Here is a 20,731-nt window from a genome sequence, read left to right as displayed (position 1 = left end):
GCTAAGATAAGGATTATTGACAGTTCCAATTCAACCACTCCTGCTTTATTCTGTACAATAGTCATTGCGCAACCTCCTACGCCATAGACTATTTTGGCTGATTAGAGTTAGAAACCTCCACTTCCTCGTTCCATATTTCTTTAGATGGTAAAACCATACTTCCAATTGTCCAAGTTTGCAAGCTTGGAAGCCTCACTCACATATCCACTCAGTTGCAATGTTATGGGTATTTTACCTCCACAGTTCTCTCATCCATCCCTGAACTCTCTTGTCACAAAACCAGCTCCTCATTATTCAGCTCACCACCTTTCAGCCTTTTAATGCCTACTTGTTCCAGAATCTCAATTTTTCAGCCCCACGGAACTGCAACAGTGATATTCCTAAAGCATTAATCTTATTATTTTATATTATTATAATTTTAATCTTATATTATCCCCTCTGCTTTAAATCACCAGTAGCTCCCTATTAATCAACTAACAAACATTTATTAAATATCTACTGAGCACTAGTTGGAGATACAAAGACAAAAATGCCTTGAAGGGATATCCTGTTGAGAAGAAAATAAACATTTATTAAGCACTACTTATGTTCCAGACTCTATGTGAAGTCCTTTACAAAGATTATTTCACTTGATCTTCACATCAATCCTATAAGGTAGGTGTGATTATTACCCCTATTTTACCATTGAGGAAACTGTGGAACTGGAGGTTTAGTGTTTCATCCAGAATCACACAGCTAGGAAAGTATCTGAGGCCAGATTAGAACTTGGATCCTTTGGATTCTAGTTTTAGCACTCTCCTCTCATCCCCATCCTTACTGTACCACCTAGGTGCTGCTTTTAAGGAAAATACGTACATATAACACAGATAAACAGTGTTTATAAAGGAAATATAAAGTACCTTGAGTTTGGACGTGGAGCAGCTGAAAGGATTCAGAAAGGTCAGAAGCAGGAGGTAGAATTATTTAATGAATGGAAGAAAAGAGGAAGCGCATGTTTGGCACAGAATAACAATCTATAGACCTAAAGCCAGTCAGTTCAACATTTTTTGTTTTGCTGATGAGGAAACTGAGGCTTAGGGAGACCCCCAGGTTGGTAGCAACAGAGTTAGGGTTAGAAGCCAGGTCCCATGACTCCAGAGCCACTGGAATGAGTGGAAACAGACTTGTAAAGGCACAGAAATGGAATATGGAGTATCATGGGAGAGTTATTAGTGGGTCAATTTGGATGGATCTCAGGGTGTGTGTAAAAGTACAGTGGGTCTGAGAAGGTAGTCTGGAACTTGGTAGTAAAGGATTTGAAATGACAAAAAAAAGAGCCACTGAAGCTTCTGTTGTATGGGGTAACTAACATATTTTAGGAATATCTTGGATTGTTTGATTAAATTCTATATTCCCTTTTGTTGTTTAACATGAGGTGATGGGGGCAGCTTGGTGGCGCAGTGGATAGAGCACCAGCCCTGAAGTCAGGAGAACCTGAGTTCAAATCTGGCCTCAGATATTTAACACTTCCAAGTTGTGTGACCCTGGCAAGTCACTTAACCCCAACTGCCTCAGCAAAAAAATAAAAAATAAATAAATAAAACAAATATTTTAACATGAGGTGATGTTTCAACTCTTTCATGAATTTAATTTAAACAGAGTTACACAAAGTCATTAGCCTCTCTTTTCCAGAGTACCTTGGAGTATACTATATATACTCATTATATATGTTACCTATTAATTTGTATATATGAATTATCCCCATGCCACTTCCATAACATACTATAAGCTCTGTGAGAGTTAGAGACTCATTAATTTTTGTGCTTGCATCCTTAGCACCTAACACAGTATATAGATATTTATTTAATAATATTATTTATTAATACATTTAGCATTTAATTTGTTGATGTATTTAATGTTATTATTTATTAATACATTTAGCATTTAATTTGCTGATTGATTCCTGAAGTTCTTCAGGTCTTGAGATTCTCCAAACTGAGAAAGATGGGATGGATGTGTGAAAAGGAGTTTCTTTGTGAAGAGTGAGAAGTCTCTTTGCTCATTCTCTTTTCTGGATTAAAACGAATAGTTAAGTGTGGGAGTCCTGGGTTTACTGATTTGAATCTTCTCCTTCCTTTCAGTAACCTCTTAAAAAAAAAACTACTAACAAACCAATCCACTATGGAATGCTTCAAGACCCTACCTCCATAGCCTTTTTAGTCACTTTCTCATTTCTTCTCCTCCCCTTTAATTAGCTCTCTATCCTAATACCCTCTCTAATGGACATCACCCCTGCTGTTTTTATCCCTCTGTCAACTGCCCATCTGATCTCTGCTGTGCTTCCCTATCCAATTATGACCCTTTTGTTTCCTATGGTATCATTCTTTTCAAAATACACTAGATTATGGGGGAAGGGGGAGAAAAGAAACCATCTTTAATTCTTCCACTATAACTATTGATGAAAGAACTGGATAGATTTAAATTGAAAATCTAGATCGAAAATGATAATGGTCTCCAAAATATTTGAAAGACTTATGTTAAAAAGGGTTTAGATTTATTCTGTGTGATCCCAAAGAAAACATTAAAAGCAAAAAGGCTGACGTTAAAAGGAAGCCAATTAAGACTTGAGGCAAGGAAAACCTTTCCAACAATTAGAATTATCCCAAAGTGTCACGGACAGTCTTCAGAAGAATGTGTTTATCTCTCGCTAGAGGCATTCAAGGAAAGGCTTAGTGACTACAGTTAGGGGATGCTATTGGAATTCTAATTCAAGAGTAAAGCAGGTGGCTTTTCAAGACCTTTTCAACTGAAATTTTAAGAGATAGTCTAATATAAAAAGAGGTCTGTGTAGTTCATGTATGTCAGAAAAGAATACTGTAGTGACGTGTGAATTCCTTGGGACAAGCAATAATTTTGACAGGATTCAGTTTAAAAACAACAAAACAACTACTGGGCTTTGTTTATGAAGCCCTTTAATTGAGATTGTTACGGAATTGATCCAGACATAAGATGATTTCACTTCCCCGACTTCCCATTCTAAAATAAAAGCATAAAAACTCAAATGGCTATTTGTTCCTCTGATTCCACTGTAAGGACCTCCAGTTCGGGGTACATGTAAGGGTAAAGTTATAGAATAAAGTGAGAAGAGGCCAGCGAATGTGAGCTGGACTATGGAGGGCGGGATCAGGTCCATGGTCCGGGACCCTATAGCTGGGGGTGCCCCCCTCCCTGTTTTCCCCGAGCTGGGCCCTCGGCCCGGAATAATGCCTCCTCAGTCTGGCAGATTACATCCAGGATTTCCCGGATACAGTCTCTCAGCTCTCCGGCCCTGCGCCCGGCTTCTCCCTGTTCTCCTGGGGTCCCGGGCAGGCTTTGCTCAGGCTGCCTGGAGATACCCGAGGCTTCTGTGTCGCTCCCTTCGGAGGAACAGCTCTGGGCGCCGCACTCCGGGGCTTCATCCGAGTCTGAGTCCGGGGCTGTATGGCGGCGGATGCGGGATACAGCCTCCCGCAGGGCCCCGGCGTAAGGCCCTGGGTCCCGCGGCCAGCCCCGGCCGGCTGGCCGTAGGACCCTAGGCCCTGGCTCCGAGTCCCGAGCGACATCCGCGCACCTCGCAGCCATTTCGTTGGGCCCACCGGGGTCCGAGTTACATTTATTGGGGGACACCCCCAGGTCTAACTCCCTGATTGGCAGCCCCAGGATACGGGAGGCGCGCTCTTTCAGTGAGGGGTCCTCCGGTATGCGGGCTTCAACACCCTCACCCCATGCATCTGAGAAGCCCTTGCCGAGCTGATCAAAGAGCCGGCTATTCTGCAGCAGTTTTTGACATGGGGAAGTGAAGGCTTGCTCCTCCTCTCCCTCCTCTTTTCCGGGCTTCTGAAAAGCCAGGGAGTTCCCCCCATCCCGTGGCCCTGGGGAAGACAAAAGCTGCACGTGTTGGATTTGAGGGGTCGGGATGAACTGAGCCCGAATGACAACGCACGTGGCGTCAATGACAAACACTCCGTTTTCCCCAACAGAACTGTTGGGGCTGCGGGGTACGGTATGATCCCGATGGGTCTCCTTCCAGTCGGTTGGTAACTTGGAAGACCTCTGGTATCCATCCCTCTCTCCCGGGGACTCTTTCTCTCTCGGACTCCCAGGGGCCCAGGGTCTAGGAAGGGTTTGACTATGCTGCGCTACCTGGTCTCCGGGGGAAGGACCCCAGGTCTCGCGGGACCAGCTCTGTTCTCCTGCCCGTTCTCCTTCAGAGACCTCTCTGAGATGGACCTGGGTTCTGGTTGTCGTTTGGGAGATGCCAGAGGTTAATGTTGCTGCTCTAGCGATCTGGTTAGCCCTAGGCTGTGAATAGCTCTCGCTGCAGTTACTATTGAGACCCCCGAGAAAGACCCCAGAGACCTTGTCTTTAGTCTTCCCTCCAAGCCCCAGCCCTCCACAAGCTGGAAACCCACCCAGGGTGCCCCGACCCTGCCGAATCCCCCAAGCCCCTAGAACGTCGCGGTAGATTCGCGGATCCAGCCTCTTCTTGGGGCGCTCCCCTCTATCTTTGCCTTCTAGAGTAGAAGCCGGAGCTAGCGGGGTGGGCAGCCGCGGAAGCTGTTTGGCCCCCAAGGTCCGATGAGGGGCATCATAAGAAGGCGGAGCCACGTAGGGTGGAGGCCGGTCCCAGCGCTTCCTAGGGATCGGCCCCGCGGCGCCTCTCAAGAGCAGGTGGGCTTCATAACTGGGAGGCCCGGACGGCCGCCCTATCCCGAGCCCCACTCGAGCTGCGGTCCCAGGCTCTCTCAGCGACTGTGCTGCTGGACGGGGCGGGCGGCCGGCTGGCCCAAGGTGCCCAGGCAACCAAGGAAACTGACGAACCTTAGGCTGGGCGGTCTTAGGGACATCGCCAGGTTCGTGGCGGGACCCCCCTCCGCCCCGTGCTCGGCCCAATGGACTCCGGGGTTCTGAACGATAAAGACCTGGAGGGCTCCAACTTCGAACCCCACCTCCCTTACGCCGCTTTCGCTCTGTTTCTTTTGCCTCCCGCTCCTGAGAGGCCGCCTTCCTTTTCTCTTGCTCCCTTGGTCGGACCTCGGGTGGATGCCGTGTCCCCCAGTTGGTTGCTTCTTGCAACACTCGGGGCACCCATGCCCGGCGAAGCAGCCGCTCTGGGGGTTTCTTGTCCAGCCCATACCTGGGATAATAAGCAAGAACCCAGGTGAGCGACCAATGAGGTTGAGGGACAAGCAGAGATAACCACTGGGGAAGTAAAGGCTAGCCCTGAAGACTAATGAGGTGGGGTGCGGAAGGGTTTGATAGAACTAGGTTTTGGGAGGGGGTGCGTGGGGATAAATATGAAATATCTGATTGCAGTGATTCTGGGTAGCTTCAAACACGGCTTCTTTGTCATATTTTAATCTTGTAAGCTTCACACAATTCCCCCCTCTTTGTCGGGATTCATTAATCCATGTCACCTTTCATTCTCCCTCTCCCCCGGAGGTAACCTGAGGACCACCTGGTTTAAGAGAGTGGAGTGCAGTGAGGCTTAAGCAGTATCATACAATCAGTGGTAAATAGTGGAGAGGTCAGGACCTAAAACTGCCGTTGTATCCATCTCCCAACCTGTTCTCCATCTCAGACTCACCTGTGGCTTGAAGGTTCCTGGACCCAAGGATCCCCGGATGGGTCCATGGGCTGGTGAGCAGGGGCCCAGCGACTGTAATGACAGGAGATGGTCTTCACTTCAATCACTAACAGCTTGGACTTCTGTACCCACAAGCAGCTGGCAGACTCTCCATCATGGGGTTTTCTAGGGCTGCCTGGCCCCTTGGAGAGCAGCGGCCCATCCACCATCCTGTTCCACCCCAACCCCAACCCCCCACCCCCCCCACCCCAAGAGCCCCCTCCTAGCTTAGGAAGCCTGTACCGGCTGCAGAGCAGCATACACAAGGACTGGGGATTATATATACCCGAACCCACGTGTATGTCTCTGTGTGTGTATGTATGTGTGCGAGCGTGCATGTGACACAGGCAGTTGTTCTGTGTTGCTACTGCTCCCACACAGCACGCGGCAGTTCTCAGTTGCAGACCCGAACACTCCCTACTTTCATCCTTTGCCCCCAAACCCAATCAGGACCAGTTGGAAAGTGGAGGATTTTCAACTCGCTATCAAAGGTCATCTCCTCCTCCTCAGCCTTCAGCATTTCTCCCCCTACCCAACGTTGCTGCCTTATTGACCCATTATTCTAGTTAGTTGGATGGCCAGATATTTAAGAGTTTCATCCCTGGGCTTTTCCTTGAATCTAGCCCGTTTCTCCATCTAGGATAAGAAAATGTCCCTCGGAATTCAAGGTCTTCGATCTCCACCCATAGGTTTGGGGGCAGGGGAAAGGGAGGGGGCGGCCCTAAGGCTCTGGGGGGCTATTTTTAGCCGTGATGCGGGTGCAGATGAGTAACCCGCTTCTCAGCGGCAGAGGGAGGAGGCGGTTGCTTCGTGCTCAGCTCAAGAGCTGGGAGCTGCTATTCCCAAGCTCTAAAGTCCTGCCCCACCACGGCTCCTTAACTTCCCCTCGCCACCGAGGACTCTAGGGTTCTGCTGTGGCAAACAGTCTTTCACCTTAGTTCTAGGTGTTCCCCGTGGAGGGAGGGATCATAATGGCTGTCTCTTCCCCCTCTAAGCCAGAAGGCAGAGAGAAACTCTGTAACATGCCCACACACAGCTCTGGCAAGCCCTGAAGAATAAGGCGAGTTTCTGCACTTTTAGGAAAAACGGGTAGAATGGAAATTACTCCCAGTTCTGCACCAACCCTCGTGCAACTAAGCAAAAATAAAGGCCAAACAAAAAAATGGCTGTTTCCATCTGCAGGACCTCACCCCACACTTCCCCTGCCATTGCCTAGGATGTCCACCTGTCGCTGGTTCTTTTGGCTAAGATAATGAGAATAGGAAAGATTGTTCTAATGCCCTCATGGTCCCTTCCCCCAATATTACAAGTGATTCCCAATTTTACCATGGCAATGTTAGTAACAACACAGCCCACACCAAACTCATCCAGCAGAGACTTAGCAACCATGCATAGCAACCATGCTAACATTTTAAATGGAGGTAGGGAAGGGTGTAGTTCAGCACAGATAACATTCCTCCCTTAACAATGACCCCCACAAAGAAAAAATAGGTAACAGTAGAGGAATATGGAGGAGACTTCCAAAATTAACTTCCCAACCTAAGATTACTTGAAGTTCAGAGAAAGAATGATAGCAAAAAATCCTGATTTGTTTAAATCTTTTTTTTCCTTTTTTGTGAGGCAATTGCAGTTAAGTGACTTGCCCAGGATCACACAACTGGGAGGTGTTAAGTATTTGACGATGGATTTGAACTCAGGTCCTCCTGACTCCAGGGCTGGTACTTTATTCATTGTGCTATCTATATGCTCCATCCTGAAATGTTTAAAAAACAAAAAAACAACCTTTCCCTTAATTAAAACAGATATAAGAAAAGGGGTATGTGTCCAGGGGAGGGGGAGGGTCAGCAATGGTTGTTACCACTGTAGGAAGAGAATGGATCAGCTGAAGGCATTGTCTACCCTTTTTTAAACCTCCCCTGAAATGTCCACTCCCACAGAGAAAGATACAAAAAATTCAAGCATCCCAATTCCAAATCTTCCATTTCCTCATTAGAGAAAGGATCTCAATATATTACTTATCTGCTTATTCTTCCCACTCAACCACCCCATTCCTGCCCTGAACCCCTGTACTTACCTGGCTCCAGCAATTTGTGATAGGTAAGTAAGGCACTTACCTCATCACCCCGAGTGTTGAAGGTCTTATCCTACCAGAATCCTGGGTCTTTAAAGCTTCCTCTCCAAACTCTCCCCCACTACTCTGACCTCATGGAATGTGCATACTTCCTAACTCATCTAATCAACTCAGAAACCTCCCTCAGTTTCAGGAATGTGCTGTTCGGGTCTGTGTAGAATGGCGTGATGGTAGCCCATCACAGTAGGGCGTCTTTAATTAGGGAGTATCCCAGGACCTGTACCCCTTCCCCACAAAGGCATACCTTTTGTTCCACAACTTTCCTAACCTGAAATTTGAGAAAAGTAGCATAAAGAAGATTAAGTCAAGAATACAAAATGAGTTGTTCTGAAACTATCAAACAGAAAAATTCAAGAAAGGCAAGATTGAGCAGAACTCTAGCATTTGACTCCCACTGTCAACTCCCAACCCCCACCTCTTCCACCACCTCCTATCCCAGGCCTCCCTAACTCACTGTTCCAGGTGCCATTTGATGGCTTCTGTCTGCATGTCAGTACTCGGGAAAGTGAGGATTAAATGTGTTACCTCTGGAGCTGTTTCTCTCCCTACCCTGCCAAAGGCAGCAGAGACAATAAAAGGGATTTGTAAACTCACACACTGTGCCAGTTCAGCAGAATCAAAGCCTAGTTCTGCCTTTCCAGCACCACTTGGAGGGAGAAGTCCCTAGAACATTCATGGCAGGGAAATGTACTGAGAGATGGTGCTGGGAGGAGGCTGGGCACTTGGGCACTAACTCCTTGTCTGAAGATGAAACGGGACCTAACAAGGGATTAAGCTCAGGTCCAGTCATAACAGAGGGAAAGAAGACTGGGAGCATAGAAAGACAAAGTTTGGGTATAGGACAGATGTGGAGTGTAATAAATCTATTCTAGGAGAGGGATGTGTGTGGGACCACAGGTGCATAGATCAAGGCCATTGGTGCTGAAAGCTCCAAAGAAAATACACCACCATAGGATATCGATGTCCTTGTCATTTTAATTAGCATCACTATGAAAAATAAATCTGAACTAGCCTTCTTGAACTTTCCTTTCCAACTCCCCAAGACGTGGGAAGCAAAGCAGGGTTTGAAAAAGAGAGCAAGAATTCAAAGGCTGTACTTCCTCTTCACAAACATCATTATAGGAGGAAATGGCACTACTCTCCCCCTCCCCCAACTCCTTTTGTAGGAGGAAGAATAAAAACATATTTTACTGAGTTTCATGGTACATTATTTCAGGATATAGAATTAGAGTATTTGCTGAGAGGATTGGGGATCTCTTAGAGATCAGAATTAATTAGGATGAGGGGTACCCAGTACTTCAGGCAGAGGATCAGTGTAGATGGGGTTATTCCTTCAAAGTGTGCAGGTTTCTGTGTTTTCCAACACCTTTATACCCGCTCTGTAAGATAGGGTGAGTGGGTAAGCTTCATAAAAGGGTTCCAAGCCTCTAATATCTCAGCCAACTAATCAGAGGTACAGTGCATTCATTCTATGCATTCCTCCAACTCAGCTCATGGCTTCTCTCCACCTCTGAGCACCAAGGCCTGTAGTATGTCAGAGAGTGACACAATGCCCTTTACCACATTGTTTTCTTCCACAACCACCAGCCGGTGAACCTGATACAGGATGACAAGAGAGAAAAGAAAGGTTCTTTCAGTCTAACCTCAATGATGAAACTTCCCTATTTCCAAGCCTCCCTCTTCATTCCAAATAGTCATAGTTTTCCCTTCTTTCCCAACTCTTTTGATTCTCCTTCCCCACCTCAGCTTCCACCAGCCTGTTAATGATGGTTTCCAGAGTTTCATGCTGGTAGCACTTGAGTACACCCTCAAAATAGTGGGATCGATGCTGCAGTGCTTTTGTCACAGATATATCCAAGTTGTTATAGGTCTTTTCAGCTGCCAGGTTCTGGGAAAATGAGGGCAAAGAGCCCAAAAAGCATGGTTTCCATTTCCTCAAAACCCATTCCATCCCATTCCATTCCCCTAGAAATGGAGAGTTCACAACTGGGTCATCTCCCAAGCCACACTTAGTCAATAAGGGATTCAGTTCTTTTTTCACATCAGGATGTGGAGGCCAATGTCTCCAAAAGCTCCTGAACCCACAAAGAAGAATTTTCTCCTTTTCTTTCCCACATTCCCCAATCCCTCTTTCCTTTTCCCTACCACCTGGTCCCTCGGAAGTCACTCACAATGACATCAAATTTGGAGTAGATATCCACCACACGCCCTGTGAAAATAACCAGGGCTTGGAATCCAGCAATGGAAAGCCCGTCACTGCCCACAAGACATCCCTTCCATCCCTTCATTTCTCTCTCCCCAATTCCTTACCTTTCTCATCTACCACAGGCAAGGCAGAAACCCGGTGCTGAACAAAGATGCCCAATGCAACATAGACAGGTGTGGTGGTACGCACAAGAGCAATGTTGGCATAAGTGCCTATCTGGAGCTCCTCCAGAGACTTAGACATGAAGTCCGGTTTGGGAAACTCTGCAATCTGGTAGGGAGACCAATCAACTAGGCTGCCAGGTCCTCCAAACGGCCCTCACACACCAAGTCCCCAACTCAGCCCAGCTGGGCTTGAGTGCAGTATATGTTGTAATGGGAGAAGTCAGAGAGGAAGAGAAATAGCACTTACAAAGAGCTTGAGGAACTTGAGGATACGTTTGTGGGTGAGGATATACAGAGTGTTGCCAGAATCAGGGTCAATGACTGGCAATCTATGGATCTTATTTCGGATCAGTGAGGAAACAGCATCAAAAAGGCTGTGTAAGGAAGGGGTAACACTCAGCTCTAGTTGTAAATTATAAAGGATTTGGAGGCAGTGAGCAAGGTCAAACTACCCCCAAGGCATGCATGATTGGGGGTCACTCTCACTATCACCACCACCACCACCACTCTTTCTGGGTTCCTTTTGATGACGATGATGACATTTTTCCATTTTGAAAAAGTGAATGGCAGCTCACCTGGCATTAGGAGAGATGCAGACAAGGGGTTTAAAGGAGTCCTGAAGATATACCTCTAAGAGGAGAAGAGATGGTTTGTACACAAAGAACCACTAAAGGAAACTGCTCCCCAAGAAAATGTTCCAACTCATTGTCTCCCAGTGATCCCCTACCTACCTCTCCAGGTTTCAATCTTATGTTCTTCAAGCTCGTAGATTTGTACCTGGAATTGAGGCAACAGTGTTCAGGCTTTTATCACTCTGTTCCATCAGCCCCCTGATACTCTGTTCCTTGGGAGGTAGAGCAGGGGACAAAAACTGTACCTTATGGATGGCAGATTGAGGTCACAAAGACACTGTAGAAAATCAGTGAGCAAGGATTGGAAATAGGAACTAAAGGGGAATCAGTGGTCCCTGACTTTAGCATCAGAATCAAAGGGCTGTGGGTTCCTTACCAAGGCTGATTTGTAGTAACGATGTAAAATATTTATGAAGTCAGTGATGGTCAGCATGCCTGGAAGCCAAATGGATGCTTAGCAATTGTATAGCCTTCCCAAGTGCTACCCTTAACTACCCTCCATGCCTAGGATGATGACATCATTCATCCCATGTACTCTTGCTTACCCACAAAGCTCTGTTTCTTGCTGTCCCATAATGGGGCCGCCCGAACTCCATTTGTGACAAGGGCAAAGAAAGCTTTTTTTACCTGTAGGCAGGGTGTGGGTAATAGAGAAGGAAGGGTCACTAGGACAAAAACTGGAAGAGGTTAAAAGACATAAGCAAAAAGAAGGGTAAGAGCAGCTTTACAAAACAATGACTTTGGAATGAAATTTATAAAGCTAGAGGTCTCAGAGAAAAGGCAGAGAATAAAAGCCTCACTCACCTGCAAGGAAGTATCAAACACAACCAGTTTGGAGCTTGTGGGGATCAAGTCGTAGCATCGATGGGATTTCATGAAGCAGGTATAGACAGCACTGTTGGATTCTGGGGTCTCTGCATAGCATGAGGGGGTTAGTGTTCTCCCTTCGTTCTGCTGTCCCATACCCCCACCTTTCTATCAAAGAGGAAGAACACATACCCGAGGGCTGTAGTTTCCCAAATCCCTAAAGTTTGCTTTCCTTGAAGCCCTCCCTATTCCATCTGCTTTGTTCTTCTTGCTCCCATCAAACTTATTCTCAGTCTCCCTAGGCTAGAGACTATTCCATCATCTTTTAGCAGGACTATGCCAATTCCTGTCAGGTAGAGAATGATCTACTCAGAGTTCTCCACGGAAGAATGTTTTGGAAGCTAAGTTTGAGTTAAATTTTTTCATAACTTCTATTTATTCTTTCTTGTTCTTCTTTAATAGGAGAATAATGGCAAAAGAGTCTTGTAATTCTTCAAAGAGCTTTTGATGGGAATATGACTGACTGCCTTAACCAAGTCCTTCTATTTCAATACCATGTGGGAGGAGACTTCTTGCTTCCTATATTCCCCTCCGACCCTCTAAGGCTTTGAGTATAGGAATAGGGTCAGATTATGCTGGGTATAGGATCCTGGAAGTCTACTTGGAGGGTAAAAAAATCCTTATCTGTACCAGTACTCAGGTCTTGGGAGAGAGGGCAAGTTCAGGATCCACTGAACACCGAGACCATCTCCAGCTAAGTCTTTTTATCCTTTGTCAAGATAAGGAAATATCCATGACCTGCACTGCCCTACCTCATAACATCTTGTACCCAATATGTTTTTATTGTTATTTTAATATAAGGAAGAGACCTGCCTCTTTTATCCTCAGCTATTATTTCAAACACGGATCCTCTGGAGTCCCTGAGGCTAACATAAAGGTCCATCTTAGGAATGGAGGATAGGGGGAAGGGGGGACAAAGAGAGGAAGGGGAGGAGGAGAGCATATTTAGAACTTTCTAACTGGCTTTCCACTCTTAATTCTTCCTTCATACTGCTGCCCCAGTAACCTTCCTAATAACAGTAATCTTTTCAAAAGTTTCCAAAGATTGCCCACCACTTAATGAATCTGCTCTCCATAACCTTTCAACATCCTACCTACCTTTCTGATCCTATTTCATACTATTCATTTTCTTATATTTTACTTTCAAGCCAGACTAGACCAACTTTTATCTCTTCTTCTCAATGATCTCTTGCTCCTCTCCAAGTCTTTACTTTTTCTCCTGTTTAGTTTAAAATTCTCTACTTTTTTCTCCTAATGCTGAAAATCTCCCCTTTCCTTTAAAACTCAACTTAGATACCAATTCTTTCATGAATTCTTTTCTCTTATCCCAAACCAAATTGCTCAAATTTCACAAGCGATTTTTCCTGGAGCACTTTCATTATCATAGTTATGTGTGTACATGATTTCCTTCTACTCATCACAGTGTGGCATGATGGATAGAGGATTGCCAGGAAGCCCTGGTATCAAGTCAACTTGACACATGCCAGCTATGTGACTCCAGTTAAGTCCCTTAACCTGTTCGTACTCTAGGCAATTCTCTAACACTAAAAGTTGTAGAGAAGATACTGATTGGATCTTCTCAGTTGAAAGAGAAACAACAGGTCTAGTCCTGATACCTTTTTCTATTATCAAGCAGTTGTGTCATATCTGGATCCTAAACACCCAGGGCAGTAGCCTGAATATAGCAGGTGATTAATCAAATATTTTTAAAAATAAAAAAAGGAAGAACATTTCATGATTTCTTGGGATGTTCTAAAGCCTTTGCCATAGCAGAGAGATGCAGGTGTAAAGGCAACTCAGGCTTCTCTCATAATGGTTCAAAATGGATAGTTTGGGAACACCACAGGAACGCTAAACCCTGTCTTGGATTTTAGTACTATATCTCTAGTACATTCATTCCTGACTTGAGAGGCTGAGGAATTGGAGAAGTTTTCAAAGCCATTCCAGAACTGAGGGCACACACTCAGGATGACTGAGTGGCAAAAGCCTGGTGGTTCCTGACTCTGGGGTCTTTAATGAGTAACAGGGATTTTTAAGTGTAGTCTTCCAGCCTATAGTTCTCCTACTGACAACAGTATAGATACCCTACCCTAAAACTCTAGCTACTCTCTATCTAAATCACTTATGATAATCTTTTAATAAGTACTACTATAACCCCAAACTTATTCCTACAGTTCTGTATATAAAGCGTTTTGCAACTCCATATAGGGTCTCATAACTGAATGTGAGGATCCCAAAATTATGGTTTATAATCAGTATAATCAGTAAATGTTGGGTTTGCATACCTATTTTATAAATTTATATGTCCAGGGCCATGTAGATATTTCTTGAGTAAAAAGGGATTGTGAATGGAAAAAGTTTAAGAAGTCCTGATATGGAGAACTACTTTCCTGACAGAGTACTGATTCTAATTCTTATGAAGTGGCCTTGTATCTCTGGGTGTTGACTCAGCCCTGACATCTCCAGCATGTGTAATGGGAGAAAAACAAAACCTACTAAAAATGAAGACAAACTACAATCTGGCCATGGCTTCTCAAAGAAGCACTCATCTTTCTTTTACACCATGATGAAATACATTACCTTCCAGAGCTGGGGTGCATTTTTCCATACCACTCTCTGGAATACTGACCTAGAAGGACAAACAAAGAAACTAAGACTAACTGAGGGTCTACTAACCTGGTTGTGCTCCTTATGGCACCTGAATGTACCCCTCCTCCAGCAGTAAGGTATGGCAGGATAAAAGAACGAAGACTTCAAAACTGACACTATTGATTCTGGCCTAGGCTAGGCTCCAAAAGCTTCTGAGGTGGCCTAAAGTTTGGGCCTATGCTTGAGTCCCAAAGTATTTGCAAAGGAAATCCAAAACAGGACAGTGGGATACCACTTCCTTCCTGATTACTAACTTAAATGTAAGGACCAGGCCACTTTATCCCTACTAGTAGCCAGTTATTACTAGTTGAATAACTGAAGCTAAGAAACTTCTTCCCAATCCCTTTAGTCATTTCAGCAGATTAGTCAACAAGCATTTAAATGCCACAGGCACTTTTCTAAGTACTTGGGGATACAAAGAAAGGTAAAAAAACAAACAGGAGTTCAGTCTAATAGGGAAACAAAAAAACAAGGGAACAAAACATTTATTAAACACTTTTTACCATGTGCCAGATACTGTGCTGAGTATTTTACAGATATTTTCTCATTTAAGTCTCACAACATGCCAACATTATATATAAATAACATATATATAACATATATACAGGATCAATATGAGGTCATCCGAAGGACGACACTAAGGAGGACTTTTTGCAGAAGGTGGGGATTTTAATTGAGATTTGAAGAATCTCAGAGAAGCCAAGAGGTAAAGATAAGGAAGGAGAGCATTTCAGGCATGAAGGACAGCATGAAAATGCTCAGAGTTGGGAGATGGAGTGTCTTGTTTGAAGAACAGCAAGGTCAATATCACTAGATCTCAAAGTATGTAATGAACAGAAAGATATAAAAAAACTTCAAAGGCAGGATTGGGCCAAGTATGAAAGCCAAACAGAAGATTTTATATCTGATTTCAGAGAAAATATGGAACTAAAAATGTTTATTGAATGGAAAGAATGACATGGTCAGATCTGCACTTCAGTACTACTTGATGAGCCAGAGCCTCTCACAGTCAAGAGAGAAACACCAGCTGTCTCTGCTTTCTTAAGGGCATAGAAAAAATAGAGGGACAGTTTCTGCCTCTTCCCCTAGCTCAGCAGTAACCAAACCTTGGATAACTCTATTATATTTTCCAAAATATGGGACCATCTGGTAATGTCAATGATACCCAAAAGGAGTTATGTTGATTTCCATCTGTACTAGTAGCTCCAAATCAACATACTCAAGAGAATGGTTCCAAAACTACACTTCTGCCCTGCAGGCTTTTTGCAAAAATCTGAGGCTAAAGGTCTTGACTGGGATCTTTTGTCTGGCTAGTGATTAAAAAGGCAAAGGCAAGCTGAAAAAAGTTGCTATGTAAACTTAAGGGAGTGAAATAGACACAGATGATTGGGCATTTGCATATAAGGACTGGAAAACTGGATTTGAACAAATACAAATCTATATCAATGTATATAGATTTTTATCAGAGGCAAATCTGGACAAAGACACTTAGAAAGACAATGACAGCTAGGTTTATATACCACTTTAAAGTTTACAAAAATCTTTACATATTATTATCCTGTTTGATACAATAAAGTCATTCATGAGATAACAAAGAGTCACTTAGGAGAACTTGTCTAGAACTTCAAGCAAGAAACATCAAATAGTTACCGAGTGCCTACCATGTGCCAAGCCCTGTAAATTAACTTATTAAGAACTTCCCAGGGTGGGAAAGAGGCAAATAGAAGATTAACAAATAGCCCCGGTTCTCCCCAGGACATTTCCCTTGGGCTGGCCAAATACTTCTTTAGTCACTTCCTTAAAATGCTGGGTAGGACCCTGTTAGGATATAACTTATCCTGAATTTTCCTCGGCAATTAGACTGAGAACAATTTAGTTCTCTGTGAGTCCCTGGCTGTTTTCATCACAATCCTTAATTTCCAAGCCCCACGTCACACAATCTTAAAATTGTAAGGGATTTTGGAAATCATTGGGTCCAACCAAGCCTAGAGAAGTGAAAAAACTTGCCCAAAATCAGTTCATTGATGGCAGAATTGTTATTTGAACCCAGTTCTCCCGATTCCCAACCAAGTCACGAACATTTTCTCAAATTTACGAAACTGACGTCTTTCCTGTATAATTTTTTTTTGGAAATATCAATTTTCACCTTTGCAAAGGAAGAAAACCAACGTTTGTTTTTAAAGAGCAGTTTAGGGAGAAACAGGAATATGAAAAAAGCGGGACGATTCATGGAGGAAGGACTCCCCATAAGGGGAACGCTTCCCAAGCATAGGCTGGCACTAGGGGCCTGTGCTCTGTGCTCCCTAGCGCCGCTAAATCAGGAGCCTGGAGCTGCTCCAGGGCCTAGAAACGGGAGACTCGTAGGTCCAGGTTAAAACCCAGCTCCCTGAAGCCTTGGGGCCTAGGGACACCTCAGCTAAGGGCAGCCTCGGGCTCGCAAAGGGACAGGGATCACTGGTAAGGGCCAGCCCAAGCAAAGGACCTGTCCTTTGCTCTCGCCCTCCTCCCTCAGCACAGCATTAGGATTCCGACTGGAATCCGGGTCAGAGCTCGTTCCCTCTCACCGTCTCCATCCCGCTCCACGCCAGTTCCTTACGTGCCCGCCGGATCGCTTCCTAGATCCGCCCCTTTCGTCACTTCCGTCGCCAAAACCCTATTTCCGCCCGCGCCACGAGAGGACGCACAGCCTCCGCCCTTCCGGTAGAAACCAGTCGCCTGCAAGCAGCCGAAGGGGCGTCGCCCTCCCCTCCCTGTTGCATGCAGCCTCTGGCCGCTGACGGTGGCGCTACCGAGCGACTCCAGGCGACTTATATTTAAAATGCTTTTTTTTTTTTTATTTGTCCTTTAAAAACAAACTTGGAAGAAGCAAAATCCAAAACTTGCCCTTTGCCTCTCACAACATAAATTATGTACAGTTCATAATGATCGCCGATACAAAACATGCCACGGACAGGGGCTTTGGGGTCGGGAGAAGCGAGGCCTTATAAAGGAGGGGAGGGGAGACTCATTTCATCTGTTGTTACGAAGGACAAACCTTGCTGTACAGCATACACAACACAAAATAAAGTCTTCACGGGATTCACACTTGTTAGCGATTTTTTTTTCCAAGGGAGGCTGAGGGAGGGAAAAAGGGGAAGGAGGGTCCTGGAGGTGAAGGGGTGACCTTAAATTGGAAAACTGAAACTCGAATATGTGCAAGTGTAAAAGCAACCCAAAATACAAACATGGGGGGGGGGGGGGGGAGGGGAGCTTCCGATGCAATTATACAAGCAGGGAACTTAAAAACAAAACAAAAAACCAAAATTCCAACCTTGTAGCTTGGGTCTGAGTTATAGTTTATATAAAAATTAAAAACTGTATAAGGTTTCTTCACTAAGGTCTACAGGACTATCACATACCTAGCATATGCTTACAAAGTCTGCCCCCCCTCCTCCCCCATGCCCCTATCACTCCCCAATCCCAAACCGTAAACTGGGCTCCAGCCCAGTCTGGAACCAGACCTTCTGGGGCCAGTTACCAATGGGTATGGCCCAAGTGCTCACCACTCCCAGAAATCTAGGCCTTTTGCTTTTTGGAAAGGAAGAGGTCCAGTGGTTGGGGGTGATGAAGAACAGGGGAAGAGGCTGGGTGATAGTGGTAGAGAAGCCCAGTGTCTGGCGCTGCCAGTTTATTTACAGCACCTTCTCTTTGCTCCTTGTGGAGGTAAGGGGAAGGGGAGGACAAAGTTCTTTTAAACTTTTGCATCTTTAAACAGTTGAGGAAACAGCTTTTTTTTTCCTAAAAAAAAATTTCTTCCACCTCCTCCCCCCACTGCCACTCAAAATTCTGTCTCAAAACAAAAAAAAATGAAAAAAACAAAAAAACCTAAAACACAACAGCGATTAGGCTCCCTGCTCCAGCCTTCTCTGCTGGTATCACCTTCATCCTCATGCTCCAAATGTTTGATTCTTTAAAAATAATTACAAAATGCCCTTTGCCCACAGCCCCTAGAAGAGAGAACTGAATAAAAACTTCATCTTCAAACCTATGGCTCCCTACCAGAGAGGGGCTTAGGGGTTACTCCACCCCACCCCTACCCCCCACCCCCACTCCAGGAAGTTCAATCAACTGCAGCACAAGTTTAGGGAGGGAAATAGGAAAGGAGGGAGGGGGACCCGTCACCCTCTGGCTCCCCTAGGGGCCAGCTCACTTTTGTGCGTTATAAAAATCCAACTGTACATCTGGGAGTGGGGAAACTGAGCCCAGCCCTTGTCCCCTCCCCTCCCCTTTACAGCAGTCACAGCCAGGGGAGTGGGGGGGGGGGGAAGGGTGAGGAGCAGGGCAGCAAGTCTGGGATAATGGAGGGCAGCCCCCCCACAAGGGGAGCTCCGGGTGTCCCTCCCCTCGTCCCCTACCATTTATAAACTGGTTTTGTAAAAAGAAAATAGATATATTTATATAGAATATATAAAGCACAAAAATTAGTAGTTTTACATTTGCTCTCCCCGGGGGTGGGGGGAAGAGGGGAGGGTTCTCACCTCCTGCTGGCCCCCCCATGCCCCACATGACTATATACAATCCGGCTTATAAATAGATAAATACCCCCCCCACCCTCCCCACGATGACACTAAGCTCCCCTACCCCCAACACCTCCCTTCCCACCAGACCAGCAGCAGTTTGGTGGCTGGGGAAATAAGTGAGCTCTGGGCCCCAACCTGCCCCCTGGGGAATGGGTACACAACTCAAGACAACCTCTTTTCCCCTCCAATTCCAGGGAGAGGCTGAGGGAGGCACTGGGCTCATGATGGGGTTGGGAGTACAAGAGGAGGACACCCTGGTTCTGAAACACAACCCCAACACTCACCCCTCCCAACTTGTTTAGAGAAGGAGAGATGCCCAGCCTCTGAAGGGATCAAGGGGTCACCCTCTCTCAGTTGCTTCCCATCAGCCCTAGTCACTACCCCATGCCCACAGTTAAAAACAACAGTTTTTTTCTAAAGATTTTCCTTTTTTTTTCCCTCCCCTTCCTTCTACCCCCAATTCAGATGGGGTGGGGGGTGGGGAGTTGAGGGAATTAGAGGGCTGGGGAAAAGGATCTCACATTTCAAAACAGCAAAAAATCCAACACTTAAATGAGGTAGGTGTGGGTGCAGGATCTCCTTGCCCGGCTTGCCTGCCTTGCCCGCCCCACCCGGGCAACTGGGTGCCTCTTTCCCGTTCATGTTGCATTTGTCAGAGAGGAAACAAGGAAACACAACCCAGAAAGAGAGAGAGATGGAAAGAGGGACAGAGAAACACAGAGAAGAGGGAGACAGAGAGAAAGGGAAGGAGGGGATTAGGAAGTGGGGACAGGACCCAGCGGGCAGGGGCCAGGTGTGGGGACCCAGCCTTTGGGATTGTCAAGCTTAATCAAGTCTCTTTGCAGCCTTGAATTGGGCTGGGGACATCAGTGGGAGCACTGGGGCTGGGAAACCCAAGCTGCCACCCTCCTCACTGTCTCTGCTGCCTCTCTCTACTGGGTAGTTCCCAGCCCATGTCTACCCACCCCCTCCCACCCCCTCCCACCCCCACCCCCCGAACCTGAGATGCCCAATGGCTGTTTCTGTCTGTCGGCTCCTGGAGCTGGGGGCAGATATGCCAGCCTGGGGCCTGTGGTGGGGGAGGGAAGTTATCCCTGGTGCCCAAAATGGGCACTGCCCCGGGGCCTTGAGCCCCAGCCTGCTCCTGGGGCTCTGGTCAGCCAGCAACTCCAACCCTGGGTCCTGGCTCTCTTCCCCTTCAACCCTTTTGGGAAGGGCTTTGGAGGGCTTCCCCCGCCCAGTTGCTTCTGAGCTTAGTTCATCCACTTCCGGCAGTTCCAGGCTCCACAATGGCAGGGGATTTTGTGCTGATCATCCTCAAAGTCAAACTGATAGTCATAGGTCAGCTAGGGAGGGAAGGGAGAGATAATCAAGTCCAGCCGGGTTTTAGGACAAAAACAATTCAAAGGAAAGCACAATACCAATCACATCCCGCCTAAGATTTCATCTTACCTCCTCTCCTTTGGGGATGCGCCGGCTAGAGATGATAATAATCTTATCCTCTTTATCAAAGGTTACAACCTCTGCCACACAGTTGGGGGCACAGGAATGGTTTATGTACCTGAACCAGAAAAGACCAGGGAGGGGTCAGTGTCAGGGGAGCCTGGCTTGAAGGCCATTTGGATCAGGGCCAGCTCTACCCCTGGCATGTCCCTCCTTGTTTGTCTGTCTGTGTCTTACCTGGCAGGCCCTCCAGTCAGTGTGGCATCAATCACATGCTCATTGTTTATCCGAAACATATAGATACCTCGATTCTGTAAAGAGGAAGAGAAGAGAAGAAACGGATCAAAACAGAGCTCCTGGATCTCCCCAAAGTTCTCTTCTTTTCCCTCAAAGACTCCAATTTGCCAAGTGTGGCCCCAGATCACACTGCCCACCC

At 45.9% G+C, this 20,731-nt stretch overlaps 3 protein-coding genes across 11 annotated transcripts in view; all 3 read right to left on the bottom strand.

Moving 5' to 3' along the window:
* Positions 1-2,934: 2,934 nt before the first annotated feature.
* Positions 2,935-5,838, bottom strand: DDN (dendrin). The gene is made up of 2 exons (XM_051961541.1): positions 5,606-5,838; positions 2,935-5,155 (listed from the first exon to the last, which is right to left on the bottom strand). The coding sequence occupies exons 1-2, from the start codon at positions 5,812-5,814 to the stop codon at positions 3,184-3,186; spliced, it is 2,181 nt and encodes a 726-aa protein (XP_051817501.1). The 5' UTR covers positions 5,815-5,838; the 3' UTR covers positions 2,935-3,183.
* A 2,894-nt stretch (positions 5,839-8,732) lies between these two features.
* PRKAG1 (protein kinase AMP-activated non-catalytic subunit gamma 1) lies at positions 8,733-19,825 on the bottom strand. 4 transcript variants are annotated; one of them, XM_051961542.1, is made up of 12 exons: positions 16,858-19,825; positions 14,225-14,273; positions 11,582-11,691; positions 11,323-11,404; positions 11,154-11,212; positions 10,877-10,922; positions 10,721-10,775; positions 10,393-10,519; positions 10,086-10,251; positions 9,947-9,984; positions 9,517-9,663; positions 8,733-9,371 (listed from the first exon to the last, which is right to left on the bottom strand). In XM_051961542.1, the coding sequence occupies exons 1-12, from the start codon at positions 16,864-16,866 to the stop codon at positions 9,267-9,269; spliced, it is 993 nt and encodes a 330-aa protein (XP_051817502.1). In that variant the 5' UTR covers positions 16,867-19,825; the 3' UTR covers positions 8,733-9,266. The 4 variants fall into 4 exon arrangements, with proteins under 4 accessions (XP_051817502.1, XP_051817505.1, XP_051817504.1 ...); XM_051961545.1 differs by lacking the exon at positions 14,225-14,273; XM_051961544.1 differs by lacking the exons at positions 14,225-14,273; positions 16,858-19,825 and adding an exon at positions 14,321-14,537.
* Positions 19,826-19,852: 27 nt separating this feature from the next.
* Positions 19,853-20,731, bottom strand: part of KMT2D (lysine methyltransferase 2D) — a 35,031-nt gene continuing 34,152 nt past the window's right edge. For all 6 annotated transcript variants that reach the window (XM_051961534.1, XM_051961536.1, XM_051961538.1 and 3 more), the window contains exons 53-55: positions 20,533-20,606; positions 20,305-20,413; positions 19,853-20,198 (exon numbers count right to left, since the gene is read on the bottom strand). In XM_051961534.1, coding sequence (XP_051817494.1) covers positions 20,106-20,198; positions 20,305-20,413; positions 20,533-20,606 — 276 coding nt within the window. In that variant the 3' untranslated portion in view covers positions 19,853-20,105. The remainder of the gene's footprint in view (positions 20,199-20,304; positions 20,414-20,532; positions 20,607-20,731) is intronic.

Source organism: Antechinus flavipes, chromosome 5, assembly GCF_016432865.1.
Source record: "Antechinus flavipes isolate AdamAnt ecotype Samford, QLD, Australia chromosome 5, AdamAnt_v2, whole genome shotgun sequence".
Taxonomy (NCBI): Eukaryota; Metazoa; Chordata; class Mammalia; order Dasyuromorphia; family Dasyuridae; genus Antechinus; species Antechinus flavipes.
This window is presented reverse-complemented; position numbering and strand designations above follow the sequence as displayed.